At 41.4% G+C, this 13,307-nt stretch overlaps 1 protein-coding gene across 1 annotated transcript in view; it reads left to right on the top strand.

Annotated features, from left to right (window-relative positions):
* Positions 1-10,576, top strand: part of atg5 (ATG5 autophagy related 5 homolog (S. cerevisiae)) — a 236,908-nt gene extending 226,332 nt beyond the window's left edge. The window contains exon 8 of the mRNA XM_069887482.1: positions 10,395-10,576. Coding sequence (XP_069743583.1) covers positions 10,395-10,462 — 68 coding nt within the window. The 3' untranslated portion in view covers positions 10,463-10,576. The remainder of the gene's footprint in view (positions 1-10,394) is intronic.
* The last annotated feature ends 2,731 nt before the right edge of the window (positions 10,577-13,307 follow it).

The raw sequence follows: 13,307 nt of genomic DNA, 5'->3' as shown, positions 1-13,307 counted from the left end.
TTCACTTCCCTTGTTTTTTTTTGATCCAAATGATTGTGTTTAAGTTCACTTGATGGCCACAGTCAGATGTTCAATAATGACTACTTTTATTTGGAAACTGGTCGAGCGCCTCCTCCACCTAACATGACTTTGTATTCTGCAGCCAGTTTTCAACTGAGCACTCAAAATCAGTGAACCGGCGCGGACTCGAAAGGTCAACATGGCCTGTTTCCGCTCCGTAAATGGTTATATGGCTATGATCTCTTACCATTGGAAAATACAGGTCATTTCACAAGGTCTATGCTCTTGTCTTCAGGTCAGTGATGCATCATGCAGAAACTTTACTGGGAGTAAGAATAGGTTGTTGAGAGAGTGGACACCTGGCTCCTCTAATTTGGGAAGCATCATCGATGTCTTCCCTTTCTTTTCACATTGCCTTTTAATTATCAGCCAACCTTAGAGAGCAGCAGTGTAAGTTGAACCTGCTATTAGACGGGAACCAAAATTGCAAGTTACATTTGCAGAATCTTTAGATGTATTATGATCAGTCATGGAGAAAAATGACTAATGCCAGTGTACCGGTCACCTACTTCCCACCACGCCTTTGCTCCGTTCTTTCGCCCTCTCTAACTACAATAATGACTGTTCCATTGAGAAAGACAGCTGGAAATTGTTACACAATTGTAATTTTGGCTAATAACGAATGTCGCAAGTTTCACTCTGCTGCTGAATGAAGGCTTTAGTAGGGGAGATAAAGGCTCCCAAGTGGCGACAAGACGTTCGAACCATCATTTAGAAACTAGTTAAGGTGCAGATTAAAAGTGCAGAAGCAGTAAAACCTTGTTTTATAAGCAGACAAGGACAGATGTAAAACAAATACTGTTTGAAGCTTTGAAAGGCAATGTTAGTCATGGAGAGCTGCAACGGGATGAAAATTCCATGATGAATTTCATAGAGTACATAGAGTATTACAGGCCCCTCTGCCCTTGATGTTGTGTAAGTCTACTCAAAAAAAAACAAAACTTTCCCTACCTCAGAACCCTCTATTTTTCTTTCATTCATGTGCCTTGACTAAGAATCTTTTGAAGGTCCCTATTTTACCAGCCTTTACCACCACCACATTCCAGGCACTTGCTCTTCTCTGTGGGTGCCTGGAATGCCTTGCCAGGGATGGTGGTGGAGGCTGAAACTTGAGGGGCATTTAGGAAACTCTTAGACAGGCACTTGGATGAAAGAAAAATAGAGGGTTACAGGGTAGGGAGGGTTTTAAGAGAACATATGGGTTAGCACAATATCAAGGGCCAAAGGGCCTGTACTGGGCTGTAACCCCTGACATTGCCCCTAAATTTTCCTCCCTTTGCTTTGTACAGATGTGCTCTAGTATTTGCTGCTGTCATCCTGTGAAAAATGTGCTGGCTGTCCGCCCTATCTATAATCTTTTACACCTCTATTAAGTCACCTCTCATCCTTCTTCACTCCAGAGAAAAGCCCTTTTAAGCTTGCCTCATAAGACACGTTCTCCAATCTTGTCTTCTCCTCTACATAGCTTCCATCTCCTTCCTGTAATGAGGAGGCTAGAACTGAACACAATATTCCAAGTGTGGTCTAACCAGAGTTTTATAGAGCACAACATTACCTCTCGACATTCAATCCCCCGACTTTATCTACCCTATCAACCTGCACAGGAACCTTGAGAGATCTGTGGATTTGGACCCCAAGGTCCCTCTGTCATCCACCCTGTTAAGAATCCTGCCATTAACCATGTACTGTGCCTTCAAGTTTGACCTTTCAAATTACATCACTTCATACTAATCCAGACTGAACTTCATCTGCCACTTTTCCACACAATTCTGCATCCTGTCTATATCCTGTTGTAACCTATGACAATGTTCTACACCTGCAAAATTACTGAACCATCCTTCCATTTCTTCATCCAGTTCATTTATAAAAGTATGAAGAACAGGGGCCCCAGAACATATCCTTGTGGAAATCCACCAGTCGCTGACCTCCGGGCAGAATGCATTCCATCAACTACTACCCTCTACTTTCTACAGGCAAGCCAATTCTGCATCCACACAGCCAAGTTTCCATGGATCCCATGTCTTGTGACTTTCTGAATGAGTCTATCACATCAAATGCCTTACTAAAATCCATATATTCTACATGTACCGCCTTACCTTCATCAATTTATTTTGTTACCTCCTCAAAAAACTCAGTTAGGCTCATGAGGCATGATCTACTTCTCACAAAGTCATGCTGACTATCCTTGAGAAAACTATATTTCTCTAACTTGGTGAGGAAATAATGGCGGTGCTGCTGGCCCTGCTGTAACAGCAGCACCGTCACTGATGCGGACATGCAGGGAGTGGAGACGCCATGTTCCCCTGTGGGGCCCATCCACCCAGTCCGAATTCCAAAAGCTCTGTACAGGCTTTACACAGCCTGTTAAGGAGCTTACAGTGGTTTATTTTAAAATCCTGTGACCACGGGGTCTGGGCCCAAAATGGTGGCCCCTATGTTAGGCAGAAGCAGCTACGAGGGGTTGCAAACATTGGGGAGATGAAGGATTGGCACAGGACACCAGTTAAACAGGAGGACCAGCCCCTGATTGAAAAGGAGAAGCAGAGGAGACGACCCATGGGATGATTACCATGGCAGCCGGCCAGTGAGGGGCTCTGAAGCTGAAGAATGCACAAGTGGCGGGGCTGCTGGAGACTCGAGGTGAGGAACCCACGCAGGCTGTGGACTGCTGGAGATTGGCTCGAGACTGGTTGAAGGGATACCAGGTATCAGAACCGGGATGCGAGAGGATGCTGGAGTCTTCCTGATCATGTCAGAGGTTTGCATCTAGAGCTTGGTTTGCTCATGGTTTGGACTGAAGGCAGTGTGGCTGCGAAGGCTGCGGGAGCCCTGGAGGTGAATCCATGGACAGTCATTTGCTTCTCTTTCTCTGACTGTAAAGAGCTCTGGGCAATTCCTACTGATAACGAATTTTCGTGTAATATCACATTTTGGGTTTGATTACATGACCATAAAGTAATCTTAAATAAATGCTCATAAATTCTGTCCATAAGAAAACTCTCCAATAATATGCCCACCACTGACATAAAACTCGCTGGTCTATAATGCCCAGGATTCTCCCTATTACCTTTATTAAACAGTTTTTCTCTATCCTCTGGTAACTCCCCTGTGACTAAGGAGGATGCAAACTGCAGTGAACTGGGATTCACTGGTGGTGTGTTGTACTGATGGCTGGACCCATCCCCGTCCGCTCACATATAACCGTGGTTGCTCGCCTCAACTCAGAATCCTTCAGAAGACTACTGTTGAACCTCTACCCATAGTTATAAGCTAATAAAAGTGTATTTTCTCCCTCCAGTTGTGAGAGCTTTTATTCGTGCTACTATTTTATTAGCCTATTCCCTAAATGATGGAAGCGCTACTCAAGCCTGGTAGGGTGCTGATAGACCCTCTGCCCCCCGACGTGGCTGAGGAGTTCATATACTGCTTCCAGGCCCACCTGAACACGACCAGAGACGACATCCACACTGATGAACTCAGGAGGTCCGCACTCGTTTTGAGGGTCGGAACAAAAGAGTATGCAGTCATCAGGGACTGCTCTACTTATGATACTGCCATTGAGGTGTTGAAGGCTTGGTACCTGGTCACAAAATGAGGTCCTAGTGAGGCACCGAGTCACTCTACGTTGCTAATGTCCCAGAGAGACCATCAATGGCTACCTGCTGGATCTGTGGACGCCAGGAAGTGCAGGTACAAAGTGGGTACAGGATGCGTTTGTGAAGAAGAGCAGATCTGGGACACTCTAGTTGTGGGGGTCCACTCGAGGTACATGAGGCAGTGACTGCTCAAGTCAGGTAAGAAGGACCTGGCTAGCCATGTTGAACTGGCCAAATTGTTGGAACAGGCCAAGGTTGAGAAGGATAATCTCAAAGCCAGCGAGCTCGCTCACCCAAGGACCGGCTGCTCCCGCTACCACAGCCCTAACGGCTGCTGCTTCCCATACTAGGGAGTGTTTTTTCTGCGGCAAGAGCCAGCACCCTCGATCCCGTTGCCCGGCTAAAGACTCAGCGTGTTCCAGCTGTGGCAAGAAAGGGCATTGGGCGAGAGTTGCCACTTGAGGGGAAGCCCGTGGCCTGCACCGCTCCTGGATCCGATTCCAGCCACAAGCCGTCTGCCCCAGAATTCACCCAAACCCACTTGGCGATAGACGGTGGCGGTGGCAGAGAGGAAGCGGCGCATAAAGGCTCAGCAGCCATCTTTCCCCGACCCAAATTCAAACCCGGTGCCATCATTGACAGAGGAGGAAGGAGGGCGGCCATCTTGCTGCGCCACGAGGTCGACGCCATCTTACCCACACAGGGCAACCCAGGATGGTGGGGGCCACTCGAGAGAGGAGAATGGAGTCTACAGGGTCCTAGGCTCAATCGTCCTAGATCAGGACAGACCTCACCAGCTCAGCAAATCCATAGTGACTGTGAAGGTTAACGGACATTCCACTAAATGCCTAATCAACACAGGCTCTACTGAAAGTTTCATAGACTCACGGACTGTACAGACATACAACCTAAAGATGTATCCTTCCAATTACCGCATATTCCTTGGGTCTCATTTGCATTTTATGCATATTCAACAACATTGTATAGTTCATCTGTCATTTGAAGGGGGGAATTCTATAAATTTTGCCTATATATATTTTTTTAATACTTTATTTAAAAATTTTAAAACCATGATACATAAAGTTAATAAACACTTAATATAAAATATATAATATCAATAAGTATACATGGCATATAACAGAAAAACCCCTCTATCCTTGATGAATTACTTGATGAATTATGTGCTCCGGTGTTGTTGGGTCTGGACTTCCAGCGTCACCTTAAAAGCATGACCTTGGAGTATTCTGGTCCCCTCCCCCTGTAATAGTTTGGAATGGAGGGCCCCTAAAATCAAAGCCCACATATAACCTCTCCACAATGAATATCGACTCCCCCCCTCCTCTCTTCCCAAATCTGTTCTCGGACTGCAAACCTATTGCTTCCAAGAGCAGGAGATACATTACAGCAGACCGAGGTTTCATAAAGTCTGAGACACAACGTCTGCTCAACGAAGGTATCATCGAACCGAGCACCAGCCCATGGTGAGCACAAGTGATAGTGGTAAAAGGGGAAAACAAGTCCAGGCTAGAAATTGACTATAGCCAAACTATTAATCGTACACATTCCTGGACGCATATCCCCTCCCTCAAATTTCAGACATGGTGAATGATATTGCACAGTATCAGGTCTATTTGATCATCGACCTGAAAGCTGCTTATCACCAGCTGTCAATCCATTCTGAGGACCATCCGTATATGGCATTTGAGGCTAACAGTCGTCTCTATTAATTCCAGATTTTTTAGATTTATCTCTTAGATTATGTATTTTTTCCAAAGGGATACAACTTTGAATTTCACCGTACAAGACCGTGTTGAATGTATGAAAGATCCTACATCCTCACCACATCTAAAGCATGATCTGATAAATCTGACTTCAATCTTTTTATCTTCTGTGGTGTAAGCTATAATTGATGTAAAAAATGGTATTGAACTAATCTGTACCTTACATTATTAGTATTAGTCATAGAATCACTACATAAATTTCCCAAAATTGTTGATCTAATGTAATATTAAAATCTGTTTCTCATCTCTGCCTTGATCTATACAATCCTAATTTAGGAGTTCCTACTTGCAATAACAAATATATCAAATAATTTTTTTTTTACATTCCCATTCCCAATGAGGAGTTCTACCTCAGTACAATTAGGCAAAAACATTGCTGGCCCTAATTTAACTCTCAAATATCCCCTTAGTTGAAAATAACAAAAAAGAGTAGTTCATGGTATATCATATTTGTTCCTCAATTGTTCAAACGACATTAATTGTCCTCTCTCAAAGCAGTCTTCCACATTAACAATTCCTTTACAATACCATGTATTTAAGAACTGATTATCCCTCGAAAAGCCAAAACAGGATTAATCAATGACATTTTAGGTAATAAAGACCCTCCACCATTATCTTGATTCATTTTATTCCAAACATTGAGCAAATGCTTCAATAGTGATGTGTCTTTATCAGCAACCAGCAATTTTGATTCCATTCTATATTAAGGTATTAGAAAAATCTGGATTTGGATTAAACTTTTTAAATTGGGTGAAAGCATTATATAATAGTCCTAAAGCCAAAGTAGTAATAAATGGACAGGTATCTATGCCATTTAATTTAAATAGATCAAGTAGACAAGGATGTCCCTTGTCACCAGCTTTATTTGTTTTAGCTATAGGATAGCTTGCCCAAATTATGGGCTTTAGGGTAGGTCAAGAGGAACACAAAATCAGTTATCAGTTTATTTGCAGATGATGATATTTGAAAGAACCTGAGTCATATTTACATATTTTGTTCAGTTTTAGATTAACTCATGCCAGTTTCACATTTTGAAATAAAGAAGAAAGGAATCTCATCTGTGCCACTTTATAATAATGCTTATAATTAGACAGCTGGTATCCTCCTAATCAATATTTCCACATTAACCTCTCCATAGAAACTCTTGCCATTTTACCTTTCCAAAGAAATTTTCTTATTTGTTTATTTAATTCTTGAAATTTTTTTGAGGTATTCATATTGGTTACGCCTGAAAAAAATATTGTGTCTGTGGAAATACAATTCACTCTTCCAACTAAAGTTATAAGTAAATTTATCCATTTAAAAAAATCTTCCTCAATCTTTTTAAGTCAAGATAAATATTCAATTTATATAAATTCTTCAAATTACTTTCCGTACATATTCTGAGATATTTAATCCATTCCTTTGGCCATTTAAACTTTGTATCTCTCTGACACTGGATATAGTCACCTACTGTCAAAGGCATAATTTCACTTTTATCTTAATTTATTTTATAACCCAAAACTTTCCCATATTTTTCCATTTGGGCATACAATCTATATAAATATGACTCAGGTTCTTTCAAATATCATCATCTGTAAATAAACTGATTTTATGTTCCTCTTGACCTACTCTAAAGCCTTTAATTTTTAAATCTGATTGAATCATCTGGGCAAGCTGTCCTATAGTTAAAACAAATAAAGCTGGTGACAAGGGATGTCCTTGTCTACTTGATCTTTTTTAAAAAATTAGATGGCATAGATACCTGTCCATTTGTTACTACTTTAGCTTTAGGTCTATTATATAATGCTTTAACCCAATTTAAAATATTTAATCCAAATCCAAATTTTTCTCATACTATAAACAAAAAATCGCATTCTAATCTATCAAATGCCTTTTCTGCATCTAAAGCCACTGCGACACTCAAGTCACCTCTTTTTTGTGCTAAATGAATTATGCTAAGCAATCTGGTTACATTTTCTGAAGATTGTCTTTTTTTTTAAACAAACCCTGTCTGATCCATATTAATTAATTTAGGTAACAAAAACTTTGCTATTCTTTTATAATCTACATTTAATAATGAAATTGGTCTATATGATGAAGTCGTCAAAGGATCCCTGTCCATTTTAGGAATCACAGAAATTATTGCCATCGAAAATGATTCTGGAAGAGTAGAAGTTTGTGAAGCTTGATCCAATACTTGCATAAATATAGGAATTAATAAATTCTTAAATTCTTTATAAAATTCAGTTGGGAAACCATCTTCTCCTGGAGATTCATTACTATGTAAAGAATTCAGTAAACAATGCATCAAGTTCAGTTAGTTCTTCTAAACTTAATCTAGGCAACATGAATTGTAGTAGATAATAATTTATTTTAGTTTAAATGCCTAAAGATTCAAAAGTATATAATTTCATATTAAAATTCCTAAAAGATTCTTTTATTTCTTGAGGTTTATATATAATTACATTAGTATCCATTTTTTACTGTATTAATTATTGTTGGAGCTTGCTCCGCTTTTAATTGCCAAGCCAAAACTTCATGTGATCTCTCAGCCAATTCATAGTATCTTTGCCTCATCCTAATAATAACTTTCTCAGTCCTATAAGTCTGCAATGTATTATAATGAAGCTTTTTATTAATCAGTTGCCTGCGTTTGTCTTCAGAAACCGACTTTTGAAGATCTTTTTCTAAGACTATGATTTATTTTTCTAATTGGTCTACTTCTTTCATATAATCCTTTTTAATTTTAGGGATGTAAAGCTTATGATTTGTCCTCATGAATATGCCTTTGAAGCATCCCATATATAATAAATTTATCATTTATCGAATTCAAATTGTATCTTCCGCATTAGTCACCCCTGTCTTCAACATGCAACTGCACTTTAGTAATTGTTTCTTCCATTTTCTCTAATTTCATTTTATTTACTACATCCAAAATTTATCAGTTTCTTCTTTCATCTTTAATCTCAGATTTAACCTCCGTTAATCCTTCCTTCATTTCCCCTTTCATTACTTTAAATTGTTCCATTAACATTATGGATAAGTCCTCTTTTTTAACGTAAGATAAAAATTTAATTTCCTCTACCTCCTCTTCTTGTATCCCTTCTTCCTCCTCTTCAGCTAAAGATCTTCCTCTTGAGCCCGACTCTTCCTGCTCCTGTGCAAAAGTTGAAGTCCCCGACTTTTCTCCAAGGGACTGCTGCACTCCCAGTCATACTTTGGGTTTTGACACACTCACGGGTTCTCCACCGATGCCACTAGTGGCGGGGAGGCACCGACAGGAGTCATCTCCAGCAGCTCAGCGGGGCAGGAGGCAGAATGAAGTCCAGTGCCCTGCTTCGTCTTCGAGGCAGGACCAAGTTCTTTTTTCTTCTTCTCTTCCCCTCGAGTTCCCAATGTCGATGTTGCGACTTTTTTTTTGAGCATCACAGATGTTGAGTGAGGAAGTTTAGATAGACTTTAAAATAATATTCTGAACTTAAAACAGTACTTACTAAAAACATTTTTAGCTAATTTCCCAAGGGAGTCAGGACTCTAAGTATCGATCCTACAGCAACTCCTGTCGTTCCCCACCCCTGCTCCTACATCTTATGGTCTTATTACAGCAGCTGCCAAGAGAATTTTACAGTCACAAGCAGGGGTAAAGCTTACTATGTGCTACTCTGTACCAAAATATTGACATTAAGTCTGATCCAATGCATGGACGAGCTGGGCTGGCGGGGAGCACAAATTTCCTTGACATCTATTTAAAGGATGGCCTATCCTAGACCCACAACACCTCTTCATTAGTCAGGAAGGCACAACAGTGCTTAAGTTTCCTAAGGAGGTTGAGGAGGGCATGGCTATTGGTCACCATCCGAAAAACTTTCTACAGAAGCACAGTAGAGCTTGTCCTGGCTGGGTGCATCATACTGTGGTATGGTGGCTACAAAGCATCAGATCAGAGGTCAGTACAAAGAGTGATTAAAACTGCTGCAAGGATCACTGGGATTTCCCGTCTCTCTATCGACGATATCTACAGGGAGTGGTGCTGAAAAAAGGGTCAGAGAATCATCGAGGACACTTACCATCCAGCCTACATTATCTTTAAGACACCAAGGAAGAAGTACAGGATCATAAAACCCAGGACTGCTAGGCTGGGAAACAGCTTCTTCCCGTAGGCTGTGAGTTAAACAATTCTAGAAACACATACATTATTTATATTTTTTTAAAATTTTGGATTGCTATGTAAATATATCATCTCTGTGTAGGGTGTTCTGTGAGTCTGTGTGAATGCACTATAATCCAGAGATACACCATTTGGTTGTGTTGCATATGCATGTATGTTTTAGGGCTGAGCCCTTCTGCGAGGAATGGCCAAATAGCAGACAGGCAGGCACCTGAATAAAAAAGCTAGGGAGAGCTTTCACAGAGCCGCCCCCCACCCCTCCCCACCTTCCTGGATCAATTCTTACCTTTTCTCTCCTGTCCTCTCATGTCCTTTTGCCTGTTGGCCTGTGCTCCTCCCCCTGCCCTTTCTTCCCCCTTCCCCCCAGCCCTTTTTATTCAGGTGCCTGCCTGCTATTTGCTCATACTTTGAAGAAAGGGCAGGCCCGAAACGTAGGTTAAATATCTTTACCTTCTATGGGCACTGTGAGACCCATTGAGTTCCTCCAGCATGGTTGAATTCCACTTGCAACTCCTCTGAAAATGACGTTGCCACACCTGGATGAAGCAAGGCGAGGACAAAATTCATGCATGGCCTGATAAGTGGCAAATAATTTCTGCACCAGGAAAATAGCAGGTAGTGACCACATCTGACAATTGAGTCTAACCTAAACCCCCGTACCTTGCAATTCAGTGGCATCATCAATCAAATAATCTGTAATTCGCTACGGACTAGAAATGTAATTGGGCCAGTCACATAAGGAAAGGTCTCAGCAAGTGATTAAAACCTTTCCCTTGAGAGGTCATCAGTCTGTTCTTTTCTCCACAGATGAGTGCAGTTCCAACAGCATTCAATATACTCAACACCATCCACGACAAAGCAGCACACTTGGTTGAAAGCCACATACAGGGGCTCCCCAGCAAACAGGTGATCTGACCTACAACATTTGATACATGGAAATTCTCTCATATTTTTAAAGCATTTTTAAAGATTGTAAGAAAGTAATAAGAATAATAAAATGATTTGTGGCAGTCATTAATACTTGTAATATCTACAGTATCTCATTTGTTGTGTAATTATTGGTCATATTAGGGTGTATATTAGATGAAATGAAAGAATTGTAGAAGATGTATGTGAAACAACAAGATGTAGGGTAGCTGCAGAAAATGGAGGTTTCTGACAAGAAGATATCAGGGTCTCAGGAACAGACCTATTATGTCATCTATAAAAAATGTAGTGGTTACTTGCTCATGGTGTGCTAACAACACTGCCCAAGCCCATGTCCTTTACCACCAGGAAGCACAAGGGCACAGGTTCACAGGAACACCATCAAATGTAGATTTCCTTCCAACGCACACACTATCTGGAATTGGAAATATCTCACTGTCCATTGTGGCTGGGTCTAAATCCTGGGTCTCCTTATCCACCAGAAAGACTGCAGTAGGCTAAGAAGACAACTCACCACCATCTTCTCAGGGGCAATGAGATATATGAGGGTTTCATTAACTTTAATTTTTTTAACCCACTGCTAGCCACTATTCTGTTTGTCCCATTAATAAACAACAAGCTTTCCTTCAGTTTTTTTCTCCTCTAACTTTACTTCCCCCTCCCCTTCCTGGTGGTCTCTCCCTCTACCTGTTCCTCCACATCTCAAACCTTCTGTCCTGTCATCTCTGGGCCCTTCCCCATTCCCCCCCCCTTTATAAATGTAATGTCACCCCTTCCCTCTAGTCTTGATAAAGGATTCAGAGTCCGAGACATTGACTGACCATTTCTGCGCATGGACACAGTCTGACTCACTGATTTCCTCTGTCTGCCCAAGATTCCAGCATCTGCAGCTTTTGTCTTTCTCTGCTCCATTAAGCATTGTCTTCTTCCTAGTGGTGGTGAGGTATTGTTCCTAAGCATTTTCATTGAGCTCTTTTTGGCTCTGATGTTACTGCGTCATATTCTGCACAAGAGGAGGAGATGTGTCAGACGTTGTCATGCAATCTTTTTGGGTGACATGGCTAACGTGTGCAAGCAAGGAGGTGTAACATTTGTAGCATTCCTACATGTCCAAGGAAGTATCTAAATGTAAGAGCCCTGATTGATGACAGTTATTGGTGGGAAGTGAAAGGACTGTGGTGATTTGAGCAGTGCTTGAACTTAATCATCCACTTGGATAAATATGAGATTTAAAGATGGATTCACTGAACTTCATTCAGCACTGCACCCAGTCTCTTGGGGTGATCTTTTGGCATTGACCTCTGCGCAAACATATCAGGAGAGCTTCCTGATCCTTATGGACACAAGACCTTTTTCTACTTTTCAGATCCTTCATCGTGGCCTCCAATATCCATGAGTTTTCGGTCCCATTTTGCACCGTTCCTCAATGTTTTGTCAGTCAGATGTATCCCAGAATCCAACATGCCCTGAACATACTTTCTCATTAAGAGGTGAAAGATCATTTAAACAGGGCACTCCACCTTTATCAGCATCAGCCATTCAGCAAATCGGGTCCTTTCTGATCAGTAGCTGTGAGTGCTGCTACATGAATAATTCTGACGCCAAGTCCACAGACTGTACAACAGTCTTAAACTAGCCTAAACTTGTACACACCAGGTCTCAGTATACTGCTGGCTCCACGTGTCTGACTGTCCCCAAAGGGGCCGGCTCGAGTCTTTCTACAGGCCAGTGATTGACAGCTGGCAGGTAGAGCCAGTCTCCCAGGTTGCCTACCTGCAGGTACAATGGTTGCCCCCTGCTTAAGGCTGGTAGGAGTGCGGCCAGTTGTATCACCACAGCAGCATAGCTAGGGTAGACACTGTATTTGGTAAGCAATACAACTTTCCACCTGGCCTGGATTTGATGTCACCTGCATGAGTTATTCTCAGAAAACAAATCCTCCACCTATTTCCATATTTCAGTGCTTTAGGTGTGATAGAATTGGAGGGGTAAGATGAGATGGTGCAGCATTGCTCGTCATGGAAAATATTACAGCGGTGCAGAAGCGAGATAAATTGGAGGGCTTGTCAAGGGAGGCGGTATGGGTGGAAATAAAAAATGGAAAAGGAGAAGTTACAATTATAGGGTGTTCAGGTATTATAGACCACTGTGGGGAGTGAGAAATAGAGGAGCAAATGTGTAAGAAAATAGAGATTTGTACTAAGCACAGGGTTGTGTTAGTGGGGGATTTTAATTTTCCTAATATAGATTGGGAAACACATTCTGTGAAGGGGCTGGATGGATTAGAATTTTTTTTGCAGCAATACGTTGAGGTACCCACTAGGGAGGGGCAGTGTTGGGGAATCTACTGTTGGGGAATGAAATAGGGCAGGTGACTGAGGTAAGTGTTGGTGAGCACTTCAGATCCAGTGATCATGGTACTATTAGATTCAATATAATTATGGAAAGGATAGGTCTGGTCCAATGATTAAGGCTTTTGAGTGGGGGAAAGCCAGATTTGAAGAGATTTGCAGGGAGTGATTTGGTCTGATTTGTTTTATGGGAAGGAGGTAGAGGAGAATTGGAGGTCATTTAAAGGTAAGATTTTGAGGGCGCAGAATCTTTATGTTCCTGTTAGGATAAAAGGCAGAGCTAAATGTTTGAGAAGCCTGCTGTTTTCAAAGGAAATTAGAAATTTGTTTCGAATTAAAAGGGAGGCCTACATTAAATACAAGAAACAAGGTATAAACGAGATGCTTGGAAAATACATGGATTGTAAAAAGAAACTTAAGAAAGAAATTAGGAAAGTGAAAA

Source organism: Narcine bancroftii, chromosome 6 (assembly GCF_036971445.1).
Source record: "Narcine bancroftii isolate sNarBan1 chromosome 6, sNarBan1.hap1, whole genome shotgun sequence".
Lineage (NCBI taxonomy): Eukaryota > Metazoa > Chordata > Chondrichthyes > Torpediniformes > Narcinidae > Narcine > Narcine bancroftii.
The sequence above is the reverse complement of the archived record's forward strand: the minus strand, read 5'-3'. Positions and strand labels throughout refer to the sequence as shown.